At 45.8% G+C, this 22,511-nt stretch overlaps 2 protein-coding genes across 5 annotated transcripts; one reads left to right on the top strand and one right to left on the bottom strand.

The window, feature by feature from the left end:
• Positions 1-58: 58 nt before the first annotated feature.
• rnaseh2a (ribonuclease H2, subunit A) lies at positions 59-8,508 on the top strand. 4 transcript variants are annotated; one of them, XM_035406461.1, is made up of 9 exons: positions 59-143; positions 870-1,039; positions 2,314-2,385; positions 2,635-2,761; positions 4,898-4,985; positions 5,142-5,279; positions 6,464-6,551; positions 6,738-6,861; positions 8,267-8,508. In XM_035406461.1, the coding sequence occupies exons 2-9, from the start codon at positions 913-915 to the stop codon at positions 8,412-8,414; spliced, it is 912 nt and encodes a 303-aa protein (XP_035262352.1). In that variant the 5' UTR covers positions 59-143; positions 870-912; the 3' UTR covers positions 8,415-8,508. The 4 variants fall into 4 exon arrangements, with proteins under 4 accessions (XP_035262352.1, XP_035262355.1, XP_035262354.1 ...); XM_035406464.1 differs by having other exon boundaries at positions 126-143; positions 888-1,039; XM_035406463.1 differs by lacking the exon at positions 59-143 and adding an exon at positions 150-421 and having other exon boundaries at positions 888-1,039.
• Positions 8,509-10,758: 2,250 nt separating this feature from the next.
• Positions 10,759-22,067, bottom strand: rtbdn (retbindin). The gene is made up of 6 exons (XM_035406821.1): positions 21,968-22,067; positions 20,079-20,257; positions 19,650-19,749; positions 17,044-17,172; positions 16,823-16,931; positions 10,759-13,192 (listed from the first exon to the last, which is right to left on the bottom strand). The coding sequence occupies exons 2-6, from the start codon at positions 20,248-20,250 to the stop codon at positions 12,815-12,817; spliced, it is 888 nt and encodes a 295-aa protein (XP_035262712.1). The 5' UTR covers positions 20,251-20,257; positions 21,968-22,067; the 3' UTR covers positions 10,759-12,814.
• Positions 22,068-22,511: the final 444 nt, after the last annotated feature.

Below are 22,511 nucleotides of genomic sequence, written 5' to 3'. Positions count from 1 at the left end.
GTAGTTTCCCAATTCAAATAAACTACATAATACAGTTTTCTGTCGCATTTCGGATTTCTGAAAAGCTAAAGGTCAAAGTTTGAAGTTGAGTTGATCAGCGCGCCAAATCAAACGCTTCGCAGACCGGAAACTTCACAAAATCTGTGAGTATGACAGTGTTTACTAACCAACAACACAACTTATTCAACTGGGCTCATTTTTCACTTTTCAAACAGGAGTTAACAAAGCCTAGCAAATTAAACAGTCTGCATCACTTTCGTTGCGTTATTTTGTTTCTGCTAAATTAGCCGACAATACAACCAGTATCAAGAACAAGACTTACTTCGGCTAGTTGGCTAATGTAAAGGGAACTATGCTGGTTTAGCTAGTAGTTGGTTGAGCTAACGATAGTTAGCTGCCTACTGCTACATAATTTAGTTAGGTAAGTAACATTTATATGCGTACTCATTCTGATATCGCCGGATTTTCATCTTAATATTAACGTTGGTGACCTATAGGCTACTAATCCAGGCTCTTGCTAGCGATTTATCTTGTTCGCGTTAAATAATAATGCAATTGCGCACTATTTTATTTGCTTGCGCTTAACGTTACGGATTGTTAGTTAGCTACACATTTCCTCACGATCACAATATCACAATACAAGACTGCTAGCTAGCGATGCATCGATATGTGTTGTAGCTAAAGTGAGCTACTACTAACCTAGCTCGCCGAAGTGACCAGTTGGCTGAGAGCTGTGACAACTCTAACGTCCGCTAGCGTTTCTAGCATTGACTATCTACAGAGGCGTTGGATGTATGCACTTTCTAGGTTGGAATTGTGGACTACCTCGATTGCTAATCTTGTCTCACACTTCGCCCTGTCACCCTCAGTTTGTGGGTGTTTTCTGGAGCCTTAGACAACTGATAACGAGCAATGGATCTGAGTGACTTTGAAGCTGACAACTCCGTCAGCTGTCGTCTGTCCTCCGCCATTCCGGACATCTGCCGGACAACTGACTGCTGCCTGGGCATCGACGAGGCGGGCAGAGGACCCGTGCTTGGTGAGCTATGTCATCTTCTGTACTGCTGGTCCGTCCTTGCTTTCCCTAGCTAAGCGGCGGCCTAGCTAACAAGACCAGGTCAAAACCTAGTATATGGATGGACCGGCCGACCAATGGTGTAAATTCAAAACTCGGCCGACCAATGGTGTAACTTCATCACTCACTCACTCACTCACTCACTCACTCAGTCACAGACATTCGCGTTTGTAGGGCTGGCCCCGCTGTTGCGGTCCAGCCAAAAATCCTGGAACCCACTTGCGATGGGTGCATAGACCCTTCATAGGTGGGGAAACGCCTAATTGAAATAACTTGATTCTTAAGTAAAAACGGATTTAGCACACATTGATCAAATTTGTTTTCTTTGTGATGCCGGCATTGAAAGTAGAATGTCTATTGATTTGTCCCAATCGGCATCCTTTCCGACATTGACATTGCTGTCCAGTTCTGAAAAAGTTGTGCACACTAGTAGTCCATTGAAACGCCTTAAACAGTGTAGCCTATGTATGTCCTGTATATTTGGCACAGTCATCACTGCATATTTAATACATTTTGATATTAGCATTATTTCTCACACATTGTATGAGGACTGGCTTTTACAAGACTGGGTAGATTTCGTGCATCTCTTTTGAATGAGATGCAAGAGAACTTGCATACGTGTTTGAATATGTCTGTATTGTAAACAGTTGTCAGTAGATGGCAGCATTTTCCTAATTACTGTATAACTATCAGAAACCAATTGCATGAAATTTCTAATTATGTGCAGCATTTTATGCAGTCAATGTACCCCATTGAAAAATGAGTGAGAAAGGGCAAATAGTCCAGATGAATTTCTGTGCTTCTGAGTACAAGTCAGCACCTGGTGGATATGAATTGGTTTTGAAAAAAATATTTTGGAGAGTACCACAGATTAGTTAAGAAGTGTGAAAGGTTTTGAGAAGCTGTGTGCTTTCATAAGAAATGTGTTCAGATAGGCTGTTTGGCAGGGTTAAAAATAGGATTTTTGAGCATGGTAATTGTATGATCTTGACTAATTTGTTGAAAAACAGCAGGTCCCAACTGAGATCCATCATAATTCACACAAGAAATGACCGTGTGGATGTGTGTAGACAAAGACTAAGGCTGAACTGTCTTCATTTATTTATTTATTTATTTATTTATTTATTTATTTATTTATTTATTTATTTATTTATTTATTTATTTATTTATAAAAGCAGGTCTTCAGGGCAGGGATCAAACGACGATACTGATGCTGTTGTGTGTTTTGTTTGCTGCAGGGCCCATGGTTTATGGAATATGCTTCTGCCCCATTGACAGAAAGGAGGATCTGAAGGAGCTGAAGGTAGCAGGTCAGCTTCCAGACGCTTCTCAAACTGCCTGTCTTTATATAATCACCCATGTCCCTTACTTGTACAGAGGAGCAAGGTGAAATAAAAAACAAAGAAACCTCTTAATAACATCCAACTTTGGGTGCCGATTTCATTTAAAATGTAATTGAGAACTTTGTTGGAATGAATGCGTCTATGGCGATGAGGGAGCTATTATAAGAGCGTGAATCCATGGACCACACTGAAGTGTTTCATTCTTCCTTTTTTCAGATTCAAAGACACTGACAGAAGTGGAGAGGGAGAATCTCTTCTGCAAGCTGGATGAGGCAAAGAGTTTTGTGGGCTGGGCCCTGCAGATCCTTTCCCCCAACACCATCTCCACCAGCATGCTGCAGAGGTACTGAACACAGTCACACCCATCCTCCACACAAGCTATTCACTCCCAACACCATCTCCACCAGCATGCTGCAGAGGTACTGAACACAGTCACGCCCATCCTCCACACAAGCTATTCACTCCCAACACCATCTCCACCAGCATGCTGCAGAGGTACTGTACATACAGACACACCCCTCGTCCACACAAGCTATTCACTCCCAACACCATCTCCACCAGCATGCTCCAGAGGTACTCAACATACAGACACACCCCTCGTCCACACAAGCTATTCACTCCCAACACCATCTCAACCAGCATGCTCCAGAGGTACTCAACATACAGACACACCCCTCGTCCACACAAGCTATTCACTCCCAACACCATCTCAACCAGCATGCTCCAGAGGTACTCAACACACAGACACACCCCTCGTCCACACAAGCTATTCACTCCCAACACCATCTCCACCAGCATGCTCCAGAGGTACTCAACATACAGACACACCCCTCGTCCACACAAGCTATTCACTCCCAGCACCATCTCCACCAGCATGCTCCAGAGGTACTCAACATACAGACACTCCCCTCGTCCACACAAGCTATTCACTCCCAACACCATCCCCACCAGCGTGCTCCAGAGTTACTCAGCATACAGACACACCCCTCGTCCACACAAGCTATTCACTCCCAACACCATCTCCACCAGCGTGCTCCAGAGGTACTCAACATACAGACACACCCCTCGTCCACACAAGCTATTCACTCCCAACACCATCTCCACCAGCGTGCTCCAGAGGTACTCAACATACAGACACACCCCTCGTCCCCACAAGTTATTCACTCCCAACACCATCTCCACCAGCATGCTCCAGAGGTACTCAACATACACACCCCTCCACTCATGCCATGCACCCCCAGCGCTGTGCTCCATAGATACACTCGGGCACCCCTCATTACAGCTTCCTCCATGCAGGCTTCTCAAAGCAGCTGCTAGGTTGCATGTCCACTCAGGAGGACAATGGAACCCCACTGTTCCCTTAGGAAGAAATCTGGTCAGCTTTTTTTATTTTTTAATACAAGCAGGTAGATTTTCACTGAAGCGCTTCAGAGTGTGTTTGTATATAATTCAATGATGTACATCGGCCATATATACTGCCCCAGCTCCAGTTGATTGAATGCTTGTTCATACTTTTTAATCATTTGATCGTTTTTCATGGTTTTGTGCCTCGTGTAATCAACTCGGATGGAACATAGACATGAATTAACAGCACGATTCATGCATTTAGTCCTCCCTTACCGAAAAAAATAAAGAGGTTTTAGATTGAGTGTTCATTTGGCCTCTGTTATTTACCTCACCTGGCTTTCATGCACCAAAAGCTTTAAAGTTATCAGCTACCTTCAGGTAGGGCTGGGTGATATACCACAATGGTAATTATCGAATGCAACGGCAGTCTTCGCCACCATATGGTGTATTACCTTCCTTTGCCTCTTTATCTCTTTAATCCTTCCTGATGTGGCAGTAAACAACCACGCTTCAGAGGCCCTGTGAAATGCTCCCAGAGAAAGAAAAAAAAACATAACGACTGTTATCTGTTGGCTGTTGATAGGACAGCCAATCAGCCGCAAGGTCGTACTGCTTTCATGTGGTCATGTGATGTGTTTTAATCCATCAGTTGGAAGCTGCAAGGTCTTGCTGCTGTTTGGCTGTCTTATGGTCGCCTCATAGATAACAGCTGTGAAGTTTTTTTTTTCCAGAAGCCTTTCAAGCGGCCTCTGAAGGTTGTTTACTACTGCCTCAGGTATAATTGAAGAAGAAAGGAAGAAAAGAAAGGCAGTGCGCCACACGGTGGCGACGGCCGTTACTGCATCCGATAATTATCGTCGCGGTATGCCGCCCCGCCCCACCTTCAAGCCTGCATTCTCCAATGAGGCTTTCAGCTGAAAATAACCGCCTGGCCCTGCGTCGGCGCACGCCTGCGAATGTCTCCTACACGTGTCTCCCCCTACTGGTGGGAGGGATGCGGAGCTGCAGCCGGAGGCCTTGCTGCTCCTGTGCTTAACGCTGTGCGGTCATGGAGACGTGCGTGGCGGTTCAGCGGCTTGGTGTTGAGCGCTTGCTCTGTGTGACACCCCCCCCCACCCCCCACCCCTCCCAGGGCCAAGTACAATCTGAACGCGCTGTCCCACGACGCGGCCATCGGCCTGGTGCAGTACGCCCTGGACTGCGGAGTGCAGCTCAAAGAGGTACCGGCTCTGATTGGACGCTGTGATCAGATGTGTCGTGAGCTGGTGCTATGACTGCATTGTCTGCTCGACTGTAGCTTTGCAGCTAGCTGTGTTCATTTTTTTTTCTCTTTCCCTCTCGTCTCTCCTTCTGGAACCTTCCTCCTCCCCTCCCAGGTGTTTGTGGACACCGTGGGCCCGGCGGAGAAGTACCAGGACAAGCTGTCCCAGAGGTTCCCCGGGGTGGAGGTGACCGTGCGCCCCAAAGCTGACTCTCTGTTCCCCATCGTCAGCGCTGCGAGCATCTGTGCCAAGGTCAGACCCTTCAGACTGAGAGATGGAACTAGACCAGGGGTGCACAACTCTGTTCTGACCAATTACCTTAGTTTACCTCTGTAAACTACACTGACTCACTCCTGCACAGTGTAATCTTCAAGATACGCTCACAGTCTGCAGCTGAAGCTGGTACTTATACAAATGTCAGTTTAAGATATGATCAGGCAAATTAAATAATTAAGAGCAGGAGTTGACACAAAATTCTGAAACGGATCAGGCCTGGTTATGCACCCCCTGAGCTAGACCAGTGTTCCCTAGAGAAACTACATAAAGGAGACGAGAGCTGTGTCAGTTATCGAAGCAGACGTGTGGAGTAATGGAGCCACTGGACAGAAAGAACCTTTACACGGAGACACTAGACACTTATCTGTGCGTTTACCGTTAATGGTTGGTTTTTATTTACGTTTCATTTGCGAAATGTGCAACGCGAGTTCCCGAAGCTCTGAAGACATTGACCGGCGAGATATAGTCTTACAGGATGACTTGAGCGATCACATGACCGCGTGCGTGGCGTCGGGCTGCTAATGGACGCCTGTGGGTGGACGGCGGCCACTTGATGGCGCCAGCGGGTTACCGGTCAGGCACCTTAAAAAAAGCAGGGGCCCAAAAAAAAAGGGCACGCTTCGGCCCCAGACGTCCTCTCTGGGCCGCCCCTGAGCAGCCCCAGGGGACCGGGCCTCTGTTCCTGTCCTGTAACCTGAGCCCTTGTCCTCATTTTTAAAATCCAAATCCTTTATAATCCTGACTCATCCCCGCTGGCAGCCTTACCCTCGTCTGCTAGCGTAGCCGCAGCTGCTGCGACGATCACGCTGCTCGTAGGCCAGACACTGGGCCCACCGCTTTAATTTAAAGTAGCATAATTCAGTAATCTGTTTTTATCACATTAAAAAAAAGGTGTGTGTGTGTGTGAGAGAGAGAGAGAGATGTAGTTGACTGGTTTGTCCTGAGAGTGGCAGCGTTGCCCTGGCATGTTTCTGAGCTGGGCATTTGTTGGGCTCAATTTTGATATTTTATTGTCATTGGTCATTATAAATTATTATTTTCTATTTTCCTTTCTGCATGTGCCAATATTTAAATCCAGATTTTGTTTTCCCATGAGCTGTACATCCTTTATATAGTGTTGTCATTCTTGTAGTAACCATGCTGATCATGTGTTGGTTCAGGTTGCCAGGGACCATGCAGTCACATCTTGGGGATTTGTGGAAGACCTTGGTGATGTGGACACTGATTATGGCTCAGGATATCCTAATGGTTAGTATTCAGCACACACACACACACACACACACACACACCCCCGTGTCCTTACTGTTCACCTCCCAGACACACCCGTGTGCCTTACTGTTCGCCACCAAGACATAACTGTGTATTTAAACCGACACATCTGTCTATAAGGAAGTATGACAGGAAGTATGACAGGAAGCCGGTTTCTCTCTGCAGACCCAAAGACCAAGAGCTGGCTGCTCAAGCATCTGGACCCTGTGTTTGGCTACCCGCAGTTTGTGAGGTTCAGCTGGAGCACCGCAAAGACCATCCTGGACGACAAGGCCGTGCCCGTTCACTGGTGAGGAAGAGGAGGAGGAGGAGGAGGGAGGGGCAGAGGGGATGGCTGGTTTGAGAAAGCCAGGAAGTCTGGTTTAGTAAGCTCTACTCTCTGTCCTCTGCTGCTTCACTCCCTGCCCTTACACTTGTCTCATCAGTTGCCGAACCACTGGGATAAAAATCAGTAGCCATTGGTCTCCTCCCCATCCAATCAGGGAAGAGGATAGAACTGAGAAAAAGTTAAGACCATCTGAGATGGTCACTGGCCATCCTTCCCTTTCTGTTGATGAGTCCAGACCCAGTTGAAGCTTTAGGGAGTTCAGTCATTCCAGCATTTTAGGACATTGCAGTGTTACTGGAAAGTTCCATTGCAGGCACATTATATTGTTCCTGTAGAGCAGAGGTCTCTAACTCCTGTCCTGGAGGGCCGCACGCTCTGCTGGGTTTTGTGATTTCTTTTTAATCCAGGTTAGTCATTGGAAACAATGTGTGCAAACTCTTTAGCCAATCAGTGACTTAAATTAAGCACTTAAGTCCAGGAACGCACCAGATGCCAGCAGACAGAGCGGCCGTCCTGGATTTTAGTTTGAGATCCGCGCTGTGGAGGATGTGCTGAGATTGTGCAGAGAGAGAACTAAAACACCCTGAAAATGAGATTGCAAGAGCCCCAGCACTGAACAGCCTAAGCTCTATTCCGTCTTCATAAAATGTCTTGGTGCCTTATCGAGAGGTCTTTGATGTATGTACACAAGCTCACTTTAATTTCTCTAGACCGCCAATCAGATTCCCGTATCATAAGCACTAGGTCTTTGACATGAGCCTTTCTCACTCTGTCTTTGCCTTCACCCCAGGGCTGAGTCCTCCGTAACTCAGTTTAGTTTTTTTTTTTTGGGTAGTGAGTGCTGTGTTTGGCCTCCCGGCTTCACGCTCCTCTGCTCCCTGGGGCAGCTGGAGCTCGCTCCTCTGTTCTCTGGGGCAGCTGGAGCTCACTCTTCTGTTCCCTGGGGCAGCTGGAGCTCACTCCTCTGCTCCCTGGGGCAGCTGGAGCTCGCTCCTCTGTTTGTACGCTGTGACACAGAGCTGTCCTCAGAGGGGCTGCTTGGTCCTGGCTGAAAGAGGAGCAGTCGTGTTCGCTGAGTTCTGCGAAAGGCGATCTGCCCACTCAGAATCTCACTGATATCGAGCTTCCCGGGTTCCCAGCAAACACAACGTCACGAGCGAGCGATCAGCCCCGGTAACATGATTCAGCAGTGATGTGTAAGACCAGCCCCGATAACATGATTCAGCAGTGAAATAGTGTAAGCAGGGCTGATGTTCTGGGATGTGGGTTGGAGGGGGGGAGGTTGTGTGAATGTAAAAAATGTTGAAGTCTGCCTGGTGTGTTTGTCTGTCTGTGTCTGTGTGTGTGTGTGTGTGTGTGCGCTCAGGGACGATGACGAGGAGGGCGGAGAGAAGGCAGCCGCTCGGATGAACTGCGCGTCCATGCTGTCCTACTTTGGGAAGAGCCGGACCTCCGCCCGGGAGACACACCGCTTCTTCTCTGAAAGGAGGCTGCAGAGCCTGGACTCACTGTGAGAGAGCGCAGGGCTGGAACGTCTCCAGCACATACGTACAAACAGGCACATACACACACGCACACACACGGACACGCGTACAGACGCGCACGCACACACACACACACATACACACACACAGACACACGCGTACAGACGCACGCACACACACACACGGACACGCATACAGACGTGCACACACACGCACGCGTACAGACGCGCACACACACACACGAACACGCGTACAGACGCGCGCGCACACACACACGCACGCGTACAGACACACACACACACACGCACACACACTCAGTCCTCCAGGCATGGTCGGTGGTTTGGAGTCCTCCGTAGCAGTGAAGAGAGAGACTGCTGGTGAGCAGCTGATCAGACTCGTGCTCATGCAGCACTGCAGGCCCACTGACAGGAGGAACTGAGCAGAGAGGGAGGGGCCAGTGCACATGTACCCTGTTGCTAAAGTAACCCTGTCTCTCCAAGGCCGGTTCTTACTGGTAAAACCTTTTATGGGGTTTTTTTTTCTTTTGTGACAATAATAAATTTCTATTACTGAAAGTTTTTAAATGAAGTTTTATTCATTACAGTTCAAGTTTCAAAGCCTGAAATTCAAGTTCAAGGGCTTGTTTCTTTCCATAATGGATTTTATAGCTGTGCTTCCCAGAAGCACTTAACCTTGTTTTGCGAAAGCAATTCTGTGTGTCCACCCTGAAATATTTGAACAAGGTCCAATGATGGACAAGGTTGTGCAGTTCAGGACACAGTGTTTTCTCAGAGCATAAACACTTGGTTATTTGTAAACAAGCACCGAAGCTTAAGCTTTTACCATTGTCCTCAGTAGGAAAATACATGCCCAAGAATGCGGGCAAGTGTTAACAAAAGGTAAAGACCTTCAGTCCTGCGTTATACACGCCGTTAAGTGTGCGCTGTGAGATATGGAGTCTGCATTGGGGAAAATGGCGAACTTTTTTTTTTTTTTGGTCGGTTGGTAATGTTACTGCAGTGCAGTCAGGGGAAGCCGAGCACCAAAGGATGGCGGTGATTAGCGCCGTTAGCTCGGCATTCGCATCTGATGAGCAGATTAGTGGCTAGCCCGGAGGACGCTTCCGTTGCACGCCTCCGCGGTTAGCGCTTGCTGCAGAAGGTCAAGTGGAGTGCCCGGCGGTCATTACTATGAACGTAAGGGATCCCGACCCGTTCCGAGACCACGTCAAGCGGTCGTTCCGGTCGCACGAGAGGGATTAAATGAGGCGGCACCGCCTGACTGTGGCTGTCCTCTTGCGCGGTGCATTAGCGAAGGCGCCCGTTAGCCAGCTGGGCTGGCGGCGCGGAGGTTACGCAGGGCCGTGCTCGCGCCCTTCTGTTTAACGAGTGCGGACAGAGCCCACGGGCCTATATCCTGAGCACGGGACCAGGAACTTAAATTTTGGCCGACGAACACGGTAAACCCCAAACCTGTTATTATAAGATCTGACTTTGAAACATCTGACAATCTTAAGACAAAAGGTCTGTTTTGCCCGGTCCTCTGCATGACAAAGTAATAGTTGGGATGAGAAATCGGGCAGATACAGTAAATGGGGTAAAATTAGCTGGTACGGGCCAGCAGGCTTTTTCACACTTGTATGCAAAGCCGTTAATGGAAGCCGGGTTTTGTATGATAGGACGAGTGCTCAAAGCAGGAGGCTATTCCACGGAGTCTGTGTGAATTGATGAAAGACTGCCAAATTATATGGCTGTCATTTTCACTTTCCTTGATAATTTAAGTAGCTTTTCTAAGCTTCAAGAAGTTTTAAAATGCAAATCTACAAAAAAAAGAGCTACCAAACATCTTTCAGTGGCACTGAAAAGTAAATGTAAAATGAATGGCTTTGACCGTTCTTGTATTATTCACTGTAGTTTACTGATGGCGGAACAATTTTGAGAAGAAAGTGAACATGTATATATGATTCCTGACGTTGGTCTTGTCTGTCCCCACATCCGCTAGCAGTTACAGTCAATTTGCAGCACTAGCGCTCATACTTCAGAAACCTATTGTCCATTCGATGCGTTGCTTGTCACCCAGAAAGCTCAGCTTGCTGTACTTTGAAGTGAAATAGTTAAGAAAAGTGAACAAAATTCATTTCCATTTCAAGATAAAGCAGTTTTTCAGATGGCATTTGTGACACTCTGTGTTAATTCTCTCTTGTATGTGGCAGTCCTATGTAGAGTTTCAACTTTTTCATGTATAAAAAAAAAACATGGCATAGTAAGAAAATTGGCGGTTCAGTCTTTGGCCCAGGTCCCTGAACTTATCCACCCACCCTGCTAAGAGTCTTCCAGACTTGTTTGTTGCTAACAGCACTAAAAGCCTCTGTGAATATGGGCCGAAAACTGTTTATTTATTTTACTTGAGAGAAGGAACCATGTCAAACACACTTAGAAATACAGCATTTATTCAGCACTTACAGGAAAAAAGAGAAAGATCCAGCTTTATAATTCTTGACACATTTTTACAGCGAGTAATAAAGACATTTAATTTACCAATGGTCAAACCGGCACTGTGCAAATCATGGTTTTCATGCTGGGTTTCCTTTCCCCCGCCCCCCAAGAGTTTAATCAAGTTAAAACTTGGGTGTCTTCGTCTCATTTAAAGCGAGCTGTAAGACCCAAAATCTGAGCGCTGCTGCAATCCTAGAAATCTACCAGAGGGTTTATTTGTTTTAAGTTTAAAAATTGTGCTTTGTAGTAAGCAACTTTCCCCATTACATTTTAAACATTCTGGGTGCCTAAGAATCTTCTACTGCACACTACGTCTCACACTCTTATGTTCCAATGTGGGTTCTACATTAGGCCACGATAACTCCCCCCTTCATTACACCAACTTTTAGTACTTGGGAGAAAACAAATGTGTCAGCGACGCCAATACTCAGGTGAGCTACATTCTGGATTAGTGAGTATATGTACCACGAGCCGTATGTTTCTGACCAGCTGTGTGTATGCAATTGCTCTGCGGTAGTGAGGGGAGATTTTGGGAACCGAGGTGCAGCCTCTCTGTTTTCCCCCTGCCATGTCCTAAGCTCTTTACCCTGGTGTGAGATCATATACAGTGCTGTATTTTCCCCTTTCCTGATTTTCTCTCTTATGGCATATTTCTCACACTTTATTTGTGTGAGTTGAAAACGTAGTATTAGGCAAACTGGGAAACTGAGTAAATGCAAAATATTTTCAAAATAAATTTATTTAATGATAAAATGCTATCAAATACCTGTATCACCCCTGTGAAAAAGTAATTGCCCCCTTAGTTAATCAACCAATGAACCAAATTGAATTGATAATTCAGCTAATTGAACACAGCCAGGATTGATTGCACCATGTTGAATCTAAACCTCACTCATATACCATCAAAGTGAAGTAATCGCCAGGAGGTTTATATCAGCACTCTATGCCACAACAAAAGGAAATATCAGAAGAGAGAAAAAAGTTGTTGAAATATATCAGTCTGGAAAGTTACAACTCCATTTCTAAGACTCTAGGACTCTACTGAACTACAATGACATTGTCTCCAAATGGAGAACACTTCAAACTGTGGTGAATCTTCACAAGAGTGGCTGGCCTGCCTAAATTTGTAGCGACTACTCATCCAGGAAGTCAGAAAAGATCCCAGACAAACATCCGAAACATGGCAGACCTCTCTAGCCTCAGCTAAGGTCAGCATTTGTGACTTCACAATAAAAAAGAGACTGGGCAAAAATGTTCATGGGTGAGTAGCAAGGAGAAAACCACTGCTAACCAAAAAAAAAAAACATGAACGCTCATTTCACATTTGCAAAAAAGCACAAAAATGATCCCCAAGCCCTTTGGGATAATGGTCTATGGACAGGCGAGTCAAAAGTGAAACTTTTTCGACAACATGGGTCCCATTATGTCTGACATGAAGAAAATGGAGCATTTTACTGAACATCGTACCAACGGTCAAATATGGTGGTGTGGTGGTGTGGGGGATGCGTCGCTGCCTCAGGACCTGGACAACTTCATTGAAGAAACCATTAATTAATGTGATTGTCTGCTCTGAGGGCAGTGAAAATGGTTCCTCAGTGAAAATGTGGGGCTTCTGTGTTTTTAGGGCTTTTGGCTTACGTGTGACAAGAGGTGAACGCAGAGTTTTGAAAGCGGATGGCATGCAGTCAGGTACAGTATATTCATTTGTTGCTACGACTAGGTTTTCCTTTAGAGGTCTAAGAACACGGCACAAAAGAGCACACAATCGATAGTTCACAAACATGAAGCCTTTGAACAAATATCATACCTCAAAGCCGGCTGCGCGTTTCTGAGGGCTTGAGTCGATGACACGGGGCCTGCGGAGACGGTGGCATACGCCCTTTTTCAGGGTCACGGAATCTATGAAGTCCTCCAAAGCGTTTCCGTGGGAATGTTCTAGAACCCGCTGCCGCTGCCTTCCACGTCCTCCACGAAGAGCGAGCGCTTGCGCAGGACGGCGTTGTCGCCGTTGCTGCGGGCCTGCGGGGCCTGCGGGGGCGGGGTGGCGCCCTCTGGTGGCGGCGGCGGCGGCTGGCTCTTGGCGCGGCAGGGCGCGCGGTACTGCGGGAGGCCCGCCTTGGTGGTGTCCAGCTCGTCGGGGTCCTCCTCCTGCGCGCGCAGGGCGGCGATCACCTCCCCGTCCGTGGGGCTGAGGGTGAGGCAGCCGCAGGACGCCTCCTCCTTCTCCTCCTTCTCCTCCTGCGCCTCGTCCTCCACCGTCACGAAGGCGTCGCCCCACAGGGTCTCGCACAGGCCACGCCCATCCCGGTACACCTACACTCCACCACCCCGCACACACACACACACAACGGTGGGAGAGAGAGAGAGCAAGAAAAAAATACTAGTTTCACTGGGGCTTAAATTGCTGACCTTGCAAAAAGAATGCGTCGATCGACTATGGTGTACATAGTGCTCAGGTGAATCAGTGGGAATAAAGCTTCAGCTACCATCAGTGCCATTCAGGGCTACCGGCTTCAAGTTGGATGTAAATAAGGTCATTTGAAGTCATGCTTAAATGCTTCGCAAATGCAATTTAAATTAGAATTCAAGTTTGACTGTGCGGCGTCAGCTTTCACTCTTGATTTTTTCACAGTTGGTTTGGTTTCAGCGCTGCTTTTCATCACTTAGGACTTCTGTGTTCCACCTGCTGCACTGCCAGTTAACAGTAAACGGAGCGCATTACTGGAAACGAAAGTATTCATTTTCTGAGAATTGATTGGTGAGCCGTTTAATGCAGTTCCAGTACGAAAAAATCAGCCTACACAAGAAAGACCGAAGAGCGGGTTTGAGACTTGCTCGGATCAGCAGAAACTACACGCCTATCTAAACCGCTGTTGCCTTTGCAAAGTATTAGCCTAACCACTCGAGAGAAAATATCTGTGTGTGCTACTTGAAAATGAAAGGGGAAAGGGGAGTTGTATCTTCTTGATGTTCGTCAACGCAGCCAGAACTCAATGTTGTCTCAATGTTGTTAATGTTGACTCATTTCAGTGATCCTTTTATTTGTATGAGTATATATAACTTTTGATCAGATGTATGAAACTCTGGGCTGGCACAAAGGAATGAGGGCTGCTAAGCTCTGAACTTGACTTTATATCCTCCTGATTCAGACGTGCTTGATGCGAGTCACCAGGATGCTTTACGGTGTTCTAGCTGACACTTCTCCCCCTCTGTCTTCCTCTCTCACTGTCTGTATGAATGAATATGGTGTGCGAGGGATTAGGAATGAGTGAGACACGTTATGAAATGAAAATTTCCTTCAGTTCTCGGCTCCGTAAGTAGGACAGAGCTTTTGTCGTGCTGCAGGCTTGACACAGCTGCCTGTATCATGCAAACTCAATCTTTCTCAAAAGGCTGCAGTCGGCTCAAAGCAACTGTATGCACATATGAGAACAGCCGTAATGCTGTATCAAAGCTTAACAGTGTAGTTTAGGTGATAAAATGTGTGATTTTCTTGTTGTTCTTTGGAAACTCGCACGGAGATTCTCTACGAGCAGGAAATTCATGCGACAGCATGCGCTCGGGTTTTGCCGTGCTTGCGTGTTGGGAGCGTGCTCAGTCCGCACGCGTTAACCAAGGGTCAAGGACTGGGAGTGAAACGAGATCGACCGTTTCCGTGGTGACCGTAATGCGCCGCAGCACACTAATGTCAAGCCCGAGGAGGGGACTGAGGATGACGGGATTGGGGGGGGGGGGGGGGTTGTGGGCCGTGACCAGCGGGGGGTGGGGGAGGAAGTGGGGGTGGGTGTCATCTTGGCTTTGGTCAGCTTGTGTTGTGTGCAATGACTGCAGGCGGGCAGAGGCGGTGTCAGTTCGATTAGGAGCCGGTTCTCCTGAAGGGCTTCAGAGAGAACATGCGGATGTGCGTTCTTCGCATGCTGACATGTGGTGCTCAGACTAAGCCAGGCCCATTACACTGGAAGGACACCCCTTTAACATGTATGTCCTCCCATCCCTCTTAGCCATAGCTCCCTTTGAGCGGGGAACAACATTGGAGAGAGCTGGCATTGCTCTGGGTTTGTTTTTGTTTTGATTTATTCTTTTAGGCCCAAAAAAAAAATTTGTTTGTTTTAGATTTATCACTGGATTTCCAGCGCCGATGGTGGCTTGTCCAATATAATGTGGAATTGAAACGGCAATGATAACATTTATGCTGTTATACTTCACCTTTTAAGATTTGAACTTAAAAAGCTTGGACACTCACAAATGTACAGTATAACACCCACACGGGCGAGTTTTACACTCATCATCCAGTTTAGGGGAACTGGTAAGGATTTTAGCTGACAAACAGGAAGGAGCATAACAATGAAGACAGCCAGACTGGGAATTAAATGGATGTCTTTTAATGAATAAAAGGAATGCCTCTAGTCTTTGAGCGACAGTATTTGCCTTTGGAGACCACAGTGGATCAGGACCATGATTCCCCTGGCAAACACCTCCTACAGCACAGTGTTCCCATCTCTGCACTGGTATATTAGTTTGATTCTTTTCTTTTCCCTCCTACCTAGCCCACCAACACCACATACAGACCAAGTGACCAACTAAGCTCCACTTATTTTCAGATAAGGGAGATGTAAGGCACTGTCCGACTGTGTGTGTGTGTGTGTGTGTGTGTGTGTGAAAGAGAGAGAGAGAAGGGAGAGAGAAACAGAGATGTAAAATATGAAAAGGTGGACGTTTGCGATCTTGCCTAAGGGCTCTACAGCCAGGTTGTTTTTTTACTCAGATGTGTGAAAGCATGTGTTCCTGACCTCTCTCTCTTTCTCTCTCTTTCTCTCTCTCTCTTTCTCTCTCTCTCTCTCTCTCCCTCCCTCCCTCCCTCTCTGATAGAGTGCACCGTTTATCTCCTCAGGAAACCACGAGGGGAGAGCGGTTGTGAACGTGTGAAAGAGAAGAGGCGGGGAAATGTCACACCCGACAACGCGATTATTTCTTTGTACCCTCAAACACATTTTTAGCAAGAACCCAAACTTGCAGGCTGGCGTTGCTGTGCAGATGTTGGTGCGCTCGTCATCGTTAGTTGTAACATCTTCTCACTTTTTAAAAAAAACGTTTTTGGCAAGAGAAGCTGTGCAGGGTGGTGTCGCTGCCCTACTCCTCCCCACATCTCCTTCCCACACTCACACACACGGCCCTGAGCAGGGACAGGACGGCGATGTGAGCTGACAGGAGCTGTTTGTCCGTACAGGGGGCTTGGCATCAGACCCAGCTGTGCGCACGCCCTGGGTCTCACTGCAGGAGCACACACGCTTTTAAAATATCCCTGTCCTGCAGCAAGGCAGAGAATCACTCCACTGCCCTGTGCATCCCTTAACCCCTCTCTGTGTGTCCGCTAACCCCCTCTGTGCACCCTTAATCCCTCTCTGTGTGTCCGCTAACCCCCTCTGTGCACCCTTAATCCCTCTCTGTGTGTCCCCTAACCCCCTCTGTGCACCCTTAATCCCTCTCTGTGTGCCCGCTAACCCTCTCTGTGCACCCTTAGCTCCTCTGTGCACCCTTAACCCCTCTCTGTGGGTCCGCTAACCCTCTCTGTTCACCCTTAGCTCCTCTGTGTCCCCTAAGCCCCTCTGTGCACCCTTAGCTCGTCTGTGTGCCCTTAACACCTCTCTGTGCACCCTTAATCCCTCTCTGTGTGTTCCCTAACCCCTTCTGTGCACCCTTACTTCCTCTGTATCCCCTAACCCCCCTCTGTGTGCCCTTAAATCCACTGTAGGTGCCACTAAATCCCTTACGTGTGCAGACAGATATCTTGGTTACAGTATTTCCCCGTGTAAGCTGTTCCATCCTGATATACACTTTCCGTGTTCTAAGTAGACACTCCAATGTCAAGGCCACTGAGTCATCGTAATGCTCATAAGCAGCAGCAGTGACAGGTGCACGCAGCCTGCAGAGGGGGTACTTTACCTGCTGGTAGGTCACACAGTTTCCAGTGCAGTTGTTTCCCCGGGGACCCTTTTTCCGTTCACCCCCCCGATGGCCCGTGCAGGTCAGATCAGCTTTGCAGGCCTCAAACCTGTGTGAGAAAAAAGGTTATTTTTCATTGCAACCTGCTTTCCTGCGTCCAGGCAGTCGCGCGTCCTAACGGCATGAGGCCGTGGCGCTAAGCGTCGCCCCGGAAACCGTACCAGTCTCTGCAGAAGCTGCGGCAGAGCGGCACGCCCTGGATGGAGGCGGGGTCGAGCGGGTGTGGCCAGCGGGCGGCGTCCGGAGAGCAGCGACGGAAGCAGGCCGCGCGCCTGAAGAAGGCTTCACAGCTGGGGGGGGGGGGAGAGAGACGGGAAGAGGAAGAAAGCGAGGAGAGACGTCAGACTGATTCACTCAGCGAGATACGCTCTGGTATCATGAAAGTGAATGTCATTTATTCATGGAAGGACATTTCCTGTTCTGTCAACCTGGAGCTAGCAACCTATTTATTTATTTGTTATAGAGCTTATGTGCATTTACTTTGCCTCCCCCCCGCAAATCCTTTCTTATGACTGTCTGAAAAATGCGATGAGTTTTTTTAAGACAAAGAGCATAGTTAAGCCAGCGAGTGGTCCAAAATCCATTCCAAAATGTAAGAGCTCACAATTCAGCTTTGACTTCATTTGATAATCGTGTGAATTTAGAGCTGCAGAGTGACACATCCTGCTAAAGCACCCGTTGTCAGTAGCTGTCACACACCCCGCAGTCTGGCGACAACTCCAGCGGGTGCGGGCGCCGTCTGCAGAAGGCAGCCGTGCAGGGCGGTGTGCAATTAGCCGTAGCAGGAGCCCAACAGCATCTCCTGGATGACTGCAGCCTGCCTGAGCGGGCGGAACATGAAGCCTGCTCCCCCAAGGCTGTGATTGGGCGGCTTAAAACGTGTATGGTCTGCATCCAGCCAGCAGTATGTCTGCGTGCCTGCGCTCTCCTGAATCGATGATGGACGTCCGTGTTAGGATGGGCCTGTGAATATGACAGGCCATTCCAAACCAAAATAATAAGAATAATAAAAATCCGTGACAAAAATTTTTTTATAAAATGTTTTTAAAATAAAATGTTATTTAAAGCTGTTAGTATGCCTGGAGTCATACTGATGTAGCAAAATGTAGGTATTATTTACAGGACTGAAATGAGAGAGGCTGCTTCATGTGCCCAGTCCCAAGGAGAAGGTCAAATAACACATAAACCAAAAGAAACACTGAAAAGATCTGGAAAAAGCCGGAGGATCTGCTTTAACACAATGGCACAGCATGTCCGGCAGCTGGATGAGTGGACCGGAAGGCTCTGGGTGATGAATTATGTAGCACATCAGCAAATCTGCTGGCTGCAGGGAATTTTTCTGTAATATCACCACTGAGAGTACAGAAGGAAAAGTGTGCAATAGTATAAAGGAGGCAAGGGAAACTGTGTTAACCCACACTCAAAAAAAATGAAAAGGCAGTACAGTTCACGTTACTAAATTTTCGGTTTTCAGTATTTTTTCATGTTTCTTGATTTTCTCTAATGACATTTACCGAAAGTAATTACAAATTTAGCCATTACTAATTTAATTTAATTCAAAGCAAGGCTGGCCAATTAAGTGCATTCAATGATGTGCTCAATTGAAAATGTGTCATGTATGGTGGCCATTTTGTACTGGAAGAAGAAGACACAACATGTGGCTTTTGAACTTGGGAAGCCCTGCAGTAAGAATATCTAAAGCCATCCTATGTTTTAAGATTCAGCTACAGTAAGTTACTTGTATTGATGGACAGTTTTTTTGTATTGGACATGTCTTTCACATATTGTGCCTTTTATTAAAACAGATACATTTGTCCAGTCATGCAAAATTTGATTTGCGAGCTTGCTTGTGCAGGCTGCTTTCATTAGAAAATAAATGATGATTTTACATTTAAATACATCAATTTTGGTGGTGGAGGAGTGTAATTTAATAATTTAAAATCCTGTGTGACAGTAACTTTAAAAAAATATATTTGGAGTTGAGCTGAATTCACTTTATAAATTTAGTATTTGAATTTAATAAAATTATGGACAGTGGTTGCACAAAATCTTATAAAGCATTTCTATTTTGTAACAACATTTTTCACACCTGCATTATGTTGAACTAACTTATCAGTTCTGTCCTTCTTAATATAAATTATCTGAATGTACTTAATAAAAGTGAGTTGGATTAACAATGGAAAGTTAAGATAACGGTTTGTTTAAGTCAAAATATTTAATAACATTACATGAACATACTAAATAAAAGTGATTTAGATTAACAAGGGAAAGTTAAGTTTAACTTAATCTGTTGAATATATGCAATAGTATTATGTGCAATCACTGTCCATAATTTATTGAGTAAATCGAACAATTTATTTTTTTGAGAGCGCAATGTATAAAGTTGGATTAATTAAGAACATTGTTTCAACAGCACGGAGATCATCAATACCTTGGAAATAGCTAGATCATTCTAGATTATCTGAGGTCCAAAAAAAAAAAAAAAAAAAACAGGTTATGAATTGGTGTATGTATTGCACTTCAGGCACTGCAACAAAAGGAGTGCGGTTGAATGCACTGCTTCTATATACACACAACGGTGTACTTGTATTCAGTTTCTGGCCCGTGCTCTTAACACCAGCAGTGTTCCACTGAGAGCATTACTATCTAAAGCTCGTCACTGAGGCAGACGTTCAGGTTCAACAGCGTCCTGGATGCTACCTAAGTAAGACGGGGTTCGTGTTGTACATGACGGGGACGGCGATTTAATGAACCGGCAGCAGCTCACCTGGGGCTGAGGGCTCCACACCGGCCCCAGACAACGTCATCCACTTTGGTCACTGGGGACGCTGCAATCTCCTGAGCGTCGTTTTCTGAACAGCAGGCATCTGACGAAACAAATCATACGACACAAGGGAGCAGGGGAGAAAGAGCGTCATATCATACACAATTGTTAAATTAGTTTTGTACGTGTAGTCATTCACTCTGCTTGCAGAGTGATATTGTTGATAAATGTCTGGTGGGAGAAATGTGAACTCTAATGGACAGGTAATTGTAGAGATCAAATCTGAGCACAATAGAAACTGGCGCTTGTTCTTTTACAAATGAAATGGCCAATTTAGCCCGGATGAGTGATCTTCGTATAATGAAAGGAATCAGACTCCTCTGTGAAGGACTATTTCCCGCATTATCGATGTCGCAGGTGTAGTGAACTCACTGTCGGCGTAAAGCCTGCAGTCTTTCAGGTGCGGTTCTGGACCTGGAGTGGCTTTGTGCTTCCCGTCCTGCAAACAAGCCCCCTCGTGGCACCTCGACCAACCAATCAGTGAAGCCAAAATATATGCCAAAACCAATGGTAATGGTTTTGCCAAGTTTTTGTTGACACCCATCTCTTCACTGTGTAAAGCAAAACAAGACCAGGTCAAAACCTAGTATATGGCTGGACCGAACCGGCCGACCAATGGTATAACTTCATCAGTCTGTCACTCCGTCACAGACATGCGCGGTGTAACTTCATCAGTCACTAAATCACAGACATTCAAGTTTATAAGGCATCTTTAACAAGCATTTTTAAAAATAAATAATAATAATAATAACGGAGAACAAAAGTTACGTGTAATACCTGATTCAGAACCGTGAACAGCGAAATTCCCAGCCCATTAAAGGACACATTTAAAGCTTTTTACAGTAAACTTATTAATATGGGTCAATACCTACCGTCGAATGCTATAAGTACTGCCGTTATTATCATATCACAGTTACCCAAAAGCCTAAAGCATCAAAGACTGCCTAAATTCCCATGGTTAATTCGTAGTTAGTCATCGCATAAATCTCTGTCTACCTTTAACGCCATTCCCAGTTCGTTTGACAACAAGCACACTCTGTTCTGTGCGTAGGAGAGACTGGGCAGAACATAAATATGCAAATGAATATTTAAGCATGCAAATTAATGTGGTGATCTTTATAATTAAGCCACACTCCAATTACTAACACTAGCTCGTTAACGTTCCTCTGTAAACTGTAAAAAGTATGTAGGCCGCCTAATAAATGTATGACATAACCATAATAATGTAATGCAAGCGGTGATGGAGCGATATGTGAGCAATTCTCTTTGAACACACAAGTACAATAGCCTACAGCTTGCTATCGTATGAAACGTTTATCGTTTATCAAATCATTTAGCAAACAGTAGGCTAAACAATGTTAGGAAAATGTGATAAATTAAAAATTAACCAAAATAAGCTGGCATCGGAAGTGCGGTTAGTATAGCCTCTTAAGTTTTTCGGTTTCATTCCTGTTCAGCTGTTCCTTGTCATTCTCCCTTGATCGTAACCGAATTAGATTAAACGTAGCCTACTTCTGTTGCAGTCAGAGCAAGTTCCATGTTAAGACTTTTTGTTAACAACAGATATGAACGTCAGAAGTGTGGGTCTAGTTCGGTGAGTTGTTTGTAAAAATCGGTAGCCTACACCATTGTCTGTTACTTTACAGACCCTATTTAGACCCTGTACGTGTGTTTATTGTATTTACTGTTATTTATTTATTATTAGCCTAATTTATTTATTCATTTGTTTCCATTTGACTACCCAAAGGGTTCACTGATGTTATCGCCATGCAAGGCTAGCGTCATTTTCCAGAAATGAATGTGTCTGTGAGTCTCAGGTCGCGGTTATTAGTTTCAGTTTTTCAGTGGTAAGCGACGGCTCGGCATACGGTTGCATTTAGCCGAAAGCTGCCTGTAGCCTACAGGAGCATATCAAATGTTCATGTCCACACTCCAGACTTCTTCGGTATAATAGTAGTCCATTGCACTTTTTCATGCAAGTTTAAGATCGCCATATTTATACATGCGAAAGTATTATATTAAAAGGATCTTATGCGTTCTAAATTAATCCAGTCATTTTAATGAAAAATGTCAAATGTGCTGCAACACAAACGTAACTACTAATAATAACATAAGCATTTCATGCAGCAAAATAATCGCGCACAGAAAAACAGCAAACCTTAACTATATACCAAAACAAAAATACTGATCAGGAGACACCAGGAGTAATTGGATTGAGTAATTTTGCGCTTGTTTTTAGTCATAAAGAGAAAGCATCTTACCTGCTGTATAGACCGCCGATGTTTGTGTGCTCTCCCTGAAAATGCGTTCTGGCTTCTCTCGTTTCAAAAGATTCCCCCCCCCCCCCTCTCTCTCTCTCTCTCTCTCTCTCTCTCACACACACACACTCTCTCGATCTCTTTGCCTCCTGATGAGCGTGCTCTCTCTCTCTTTGCTAACTCCCCCCAGAGGCCGCTCGCTCATTTATCAGTGATTTATTGAAGGGTATCTTGATCATTCATGTTCCAGTCGTTCCCCTCTTTCATCCCTCTTCCCATTGCCCCTCGTGACGTGGTTTTAATTAAAGGCACGTTTAATAAAGGCAATGTTTATTATAATGAACTAATTTATCCTTTGACTGACGATTGTTCACCTTAATACCATATTAAGCCACGGTTTAGCGAATGCTTTTTATTAATTAGGACTGTTTAAACATATTTCAGGAAGGCTTAACGCGTCATTGTTCATACTGTACGTTGCTTCCTTCTTTCTTATTACCACACATCTGTGATAACATCCAATTCCATACATGTTGTTCGCACTGCA

The sequence above is a fragment of the Anguilla anguilla genome, chromosome 2 (assembly GCF_013347855.1).
Source record: "Anguilla anguilla isolate fAngAng1 chromosome 2, fAngAng1.pri, whole genome shotgun sequence".
Lineage (NCBI taxonomy): Eukaryota > Metazoa > Chordata > Actinopteri > Anguilliformes > Anguillidae > Anguilla > Anguilla anguilla.
The sequence above is the reverse complement of the archived record's forward strand: the minus strand, read 5'-3'. Positions and strand labels throughout refer to the sequence as shown.

Coding starts and splice junctions, on each gene's coding strand:
- rnaseh2a (XM_035406461.1), top strand. CDS start 913: ATGGATCTGAGTGACTTTGAAGCTGACAACTCCGTCAGCTGTCGTCTG. Junction 1,040..2,313: donor GGGCAGAGGACCCGTGCTTG/GTGAGCTATGTC, acceptor TGTTTGCTGCAG/GGCCCATGGTTTATGGAATA. Junction 6,862..8,266: donor AAGGCCGTGCCCGTTCACTG/GTGAGGAAGAGG, acceptor GTGTGCGCTCAG/GGACGATGACGAGGAGGGCG.
- rtbdn (XM_035406821.1), bottom strand. CDS start 20,250: ATGGGTGTCAACAAAAACTTGGCAAAACCATTACCATTGGTTTTGGCA. Junction 19,750..20,078: donor CTGCAGGCTTTACGCCGACA/GTGAGTTCACTA, acceptor TTGTTTCGTCAG/ATGCCTGCTGTTCAGAAAAC. Junction 17,173..19,649: donor TGTGGAGCCCTCAGCCCCAG/GTGAGCTGCTGC, acceptor CCCCCCCCCCAG/CTGTGAAGCCTTCTTCAGGC.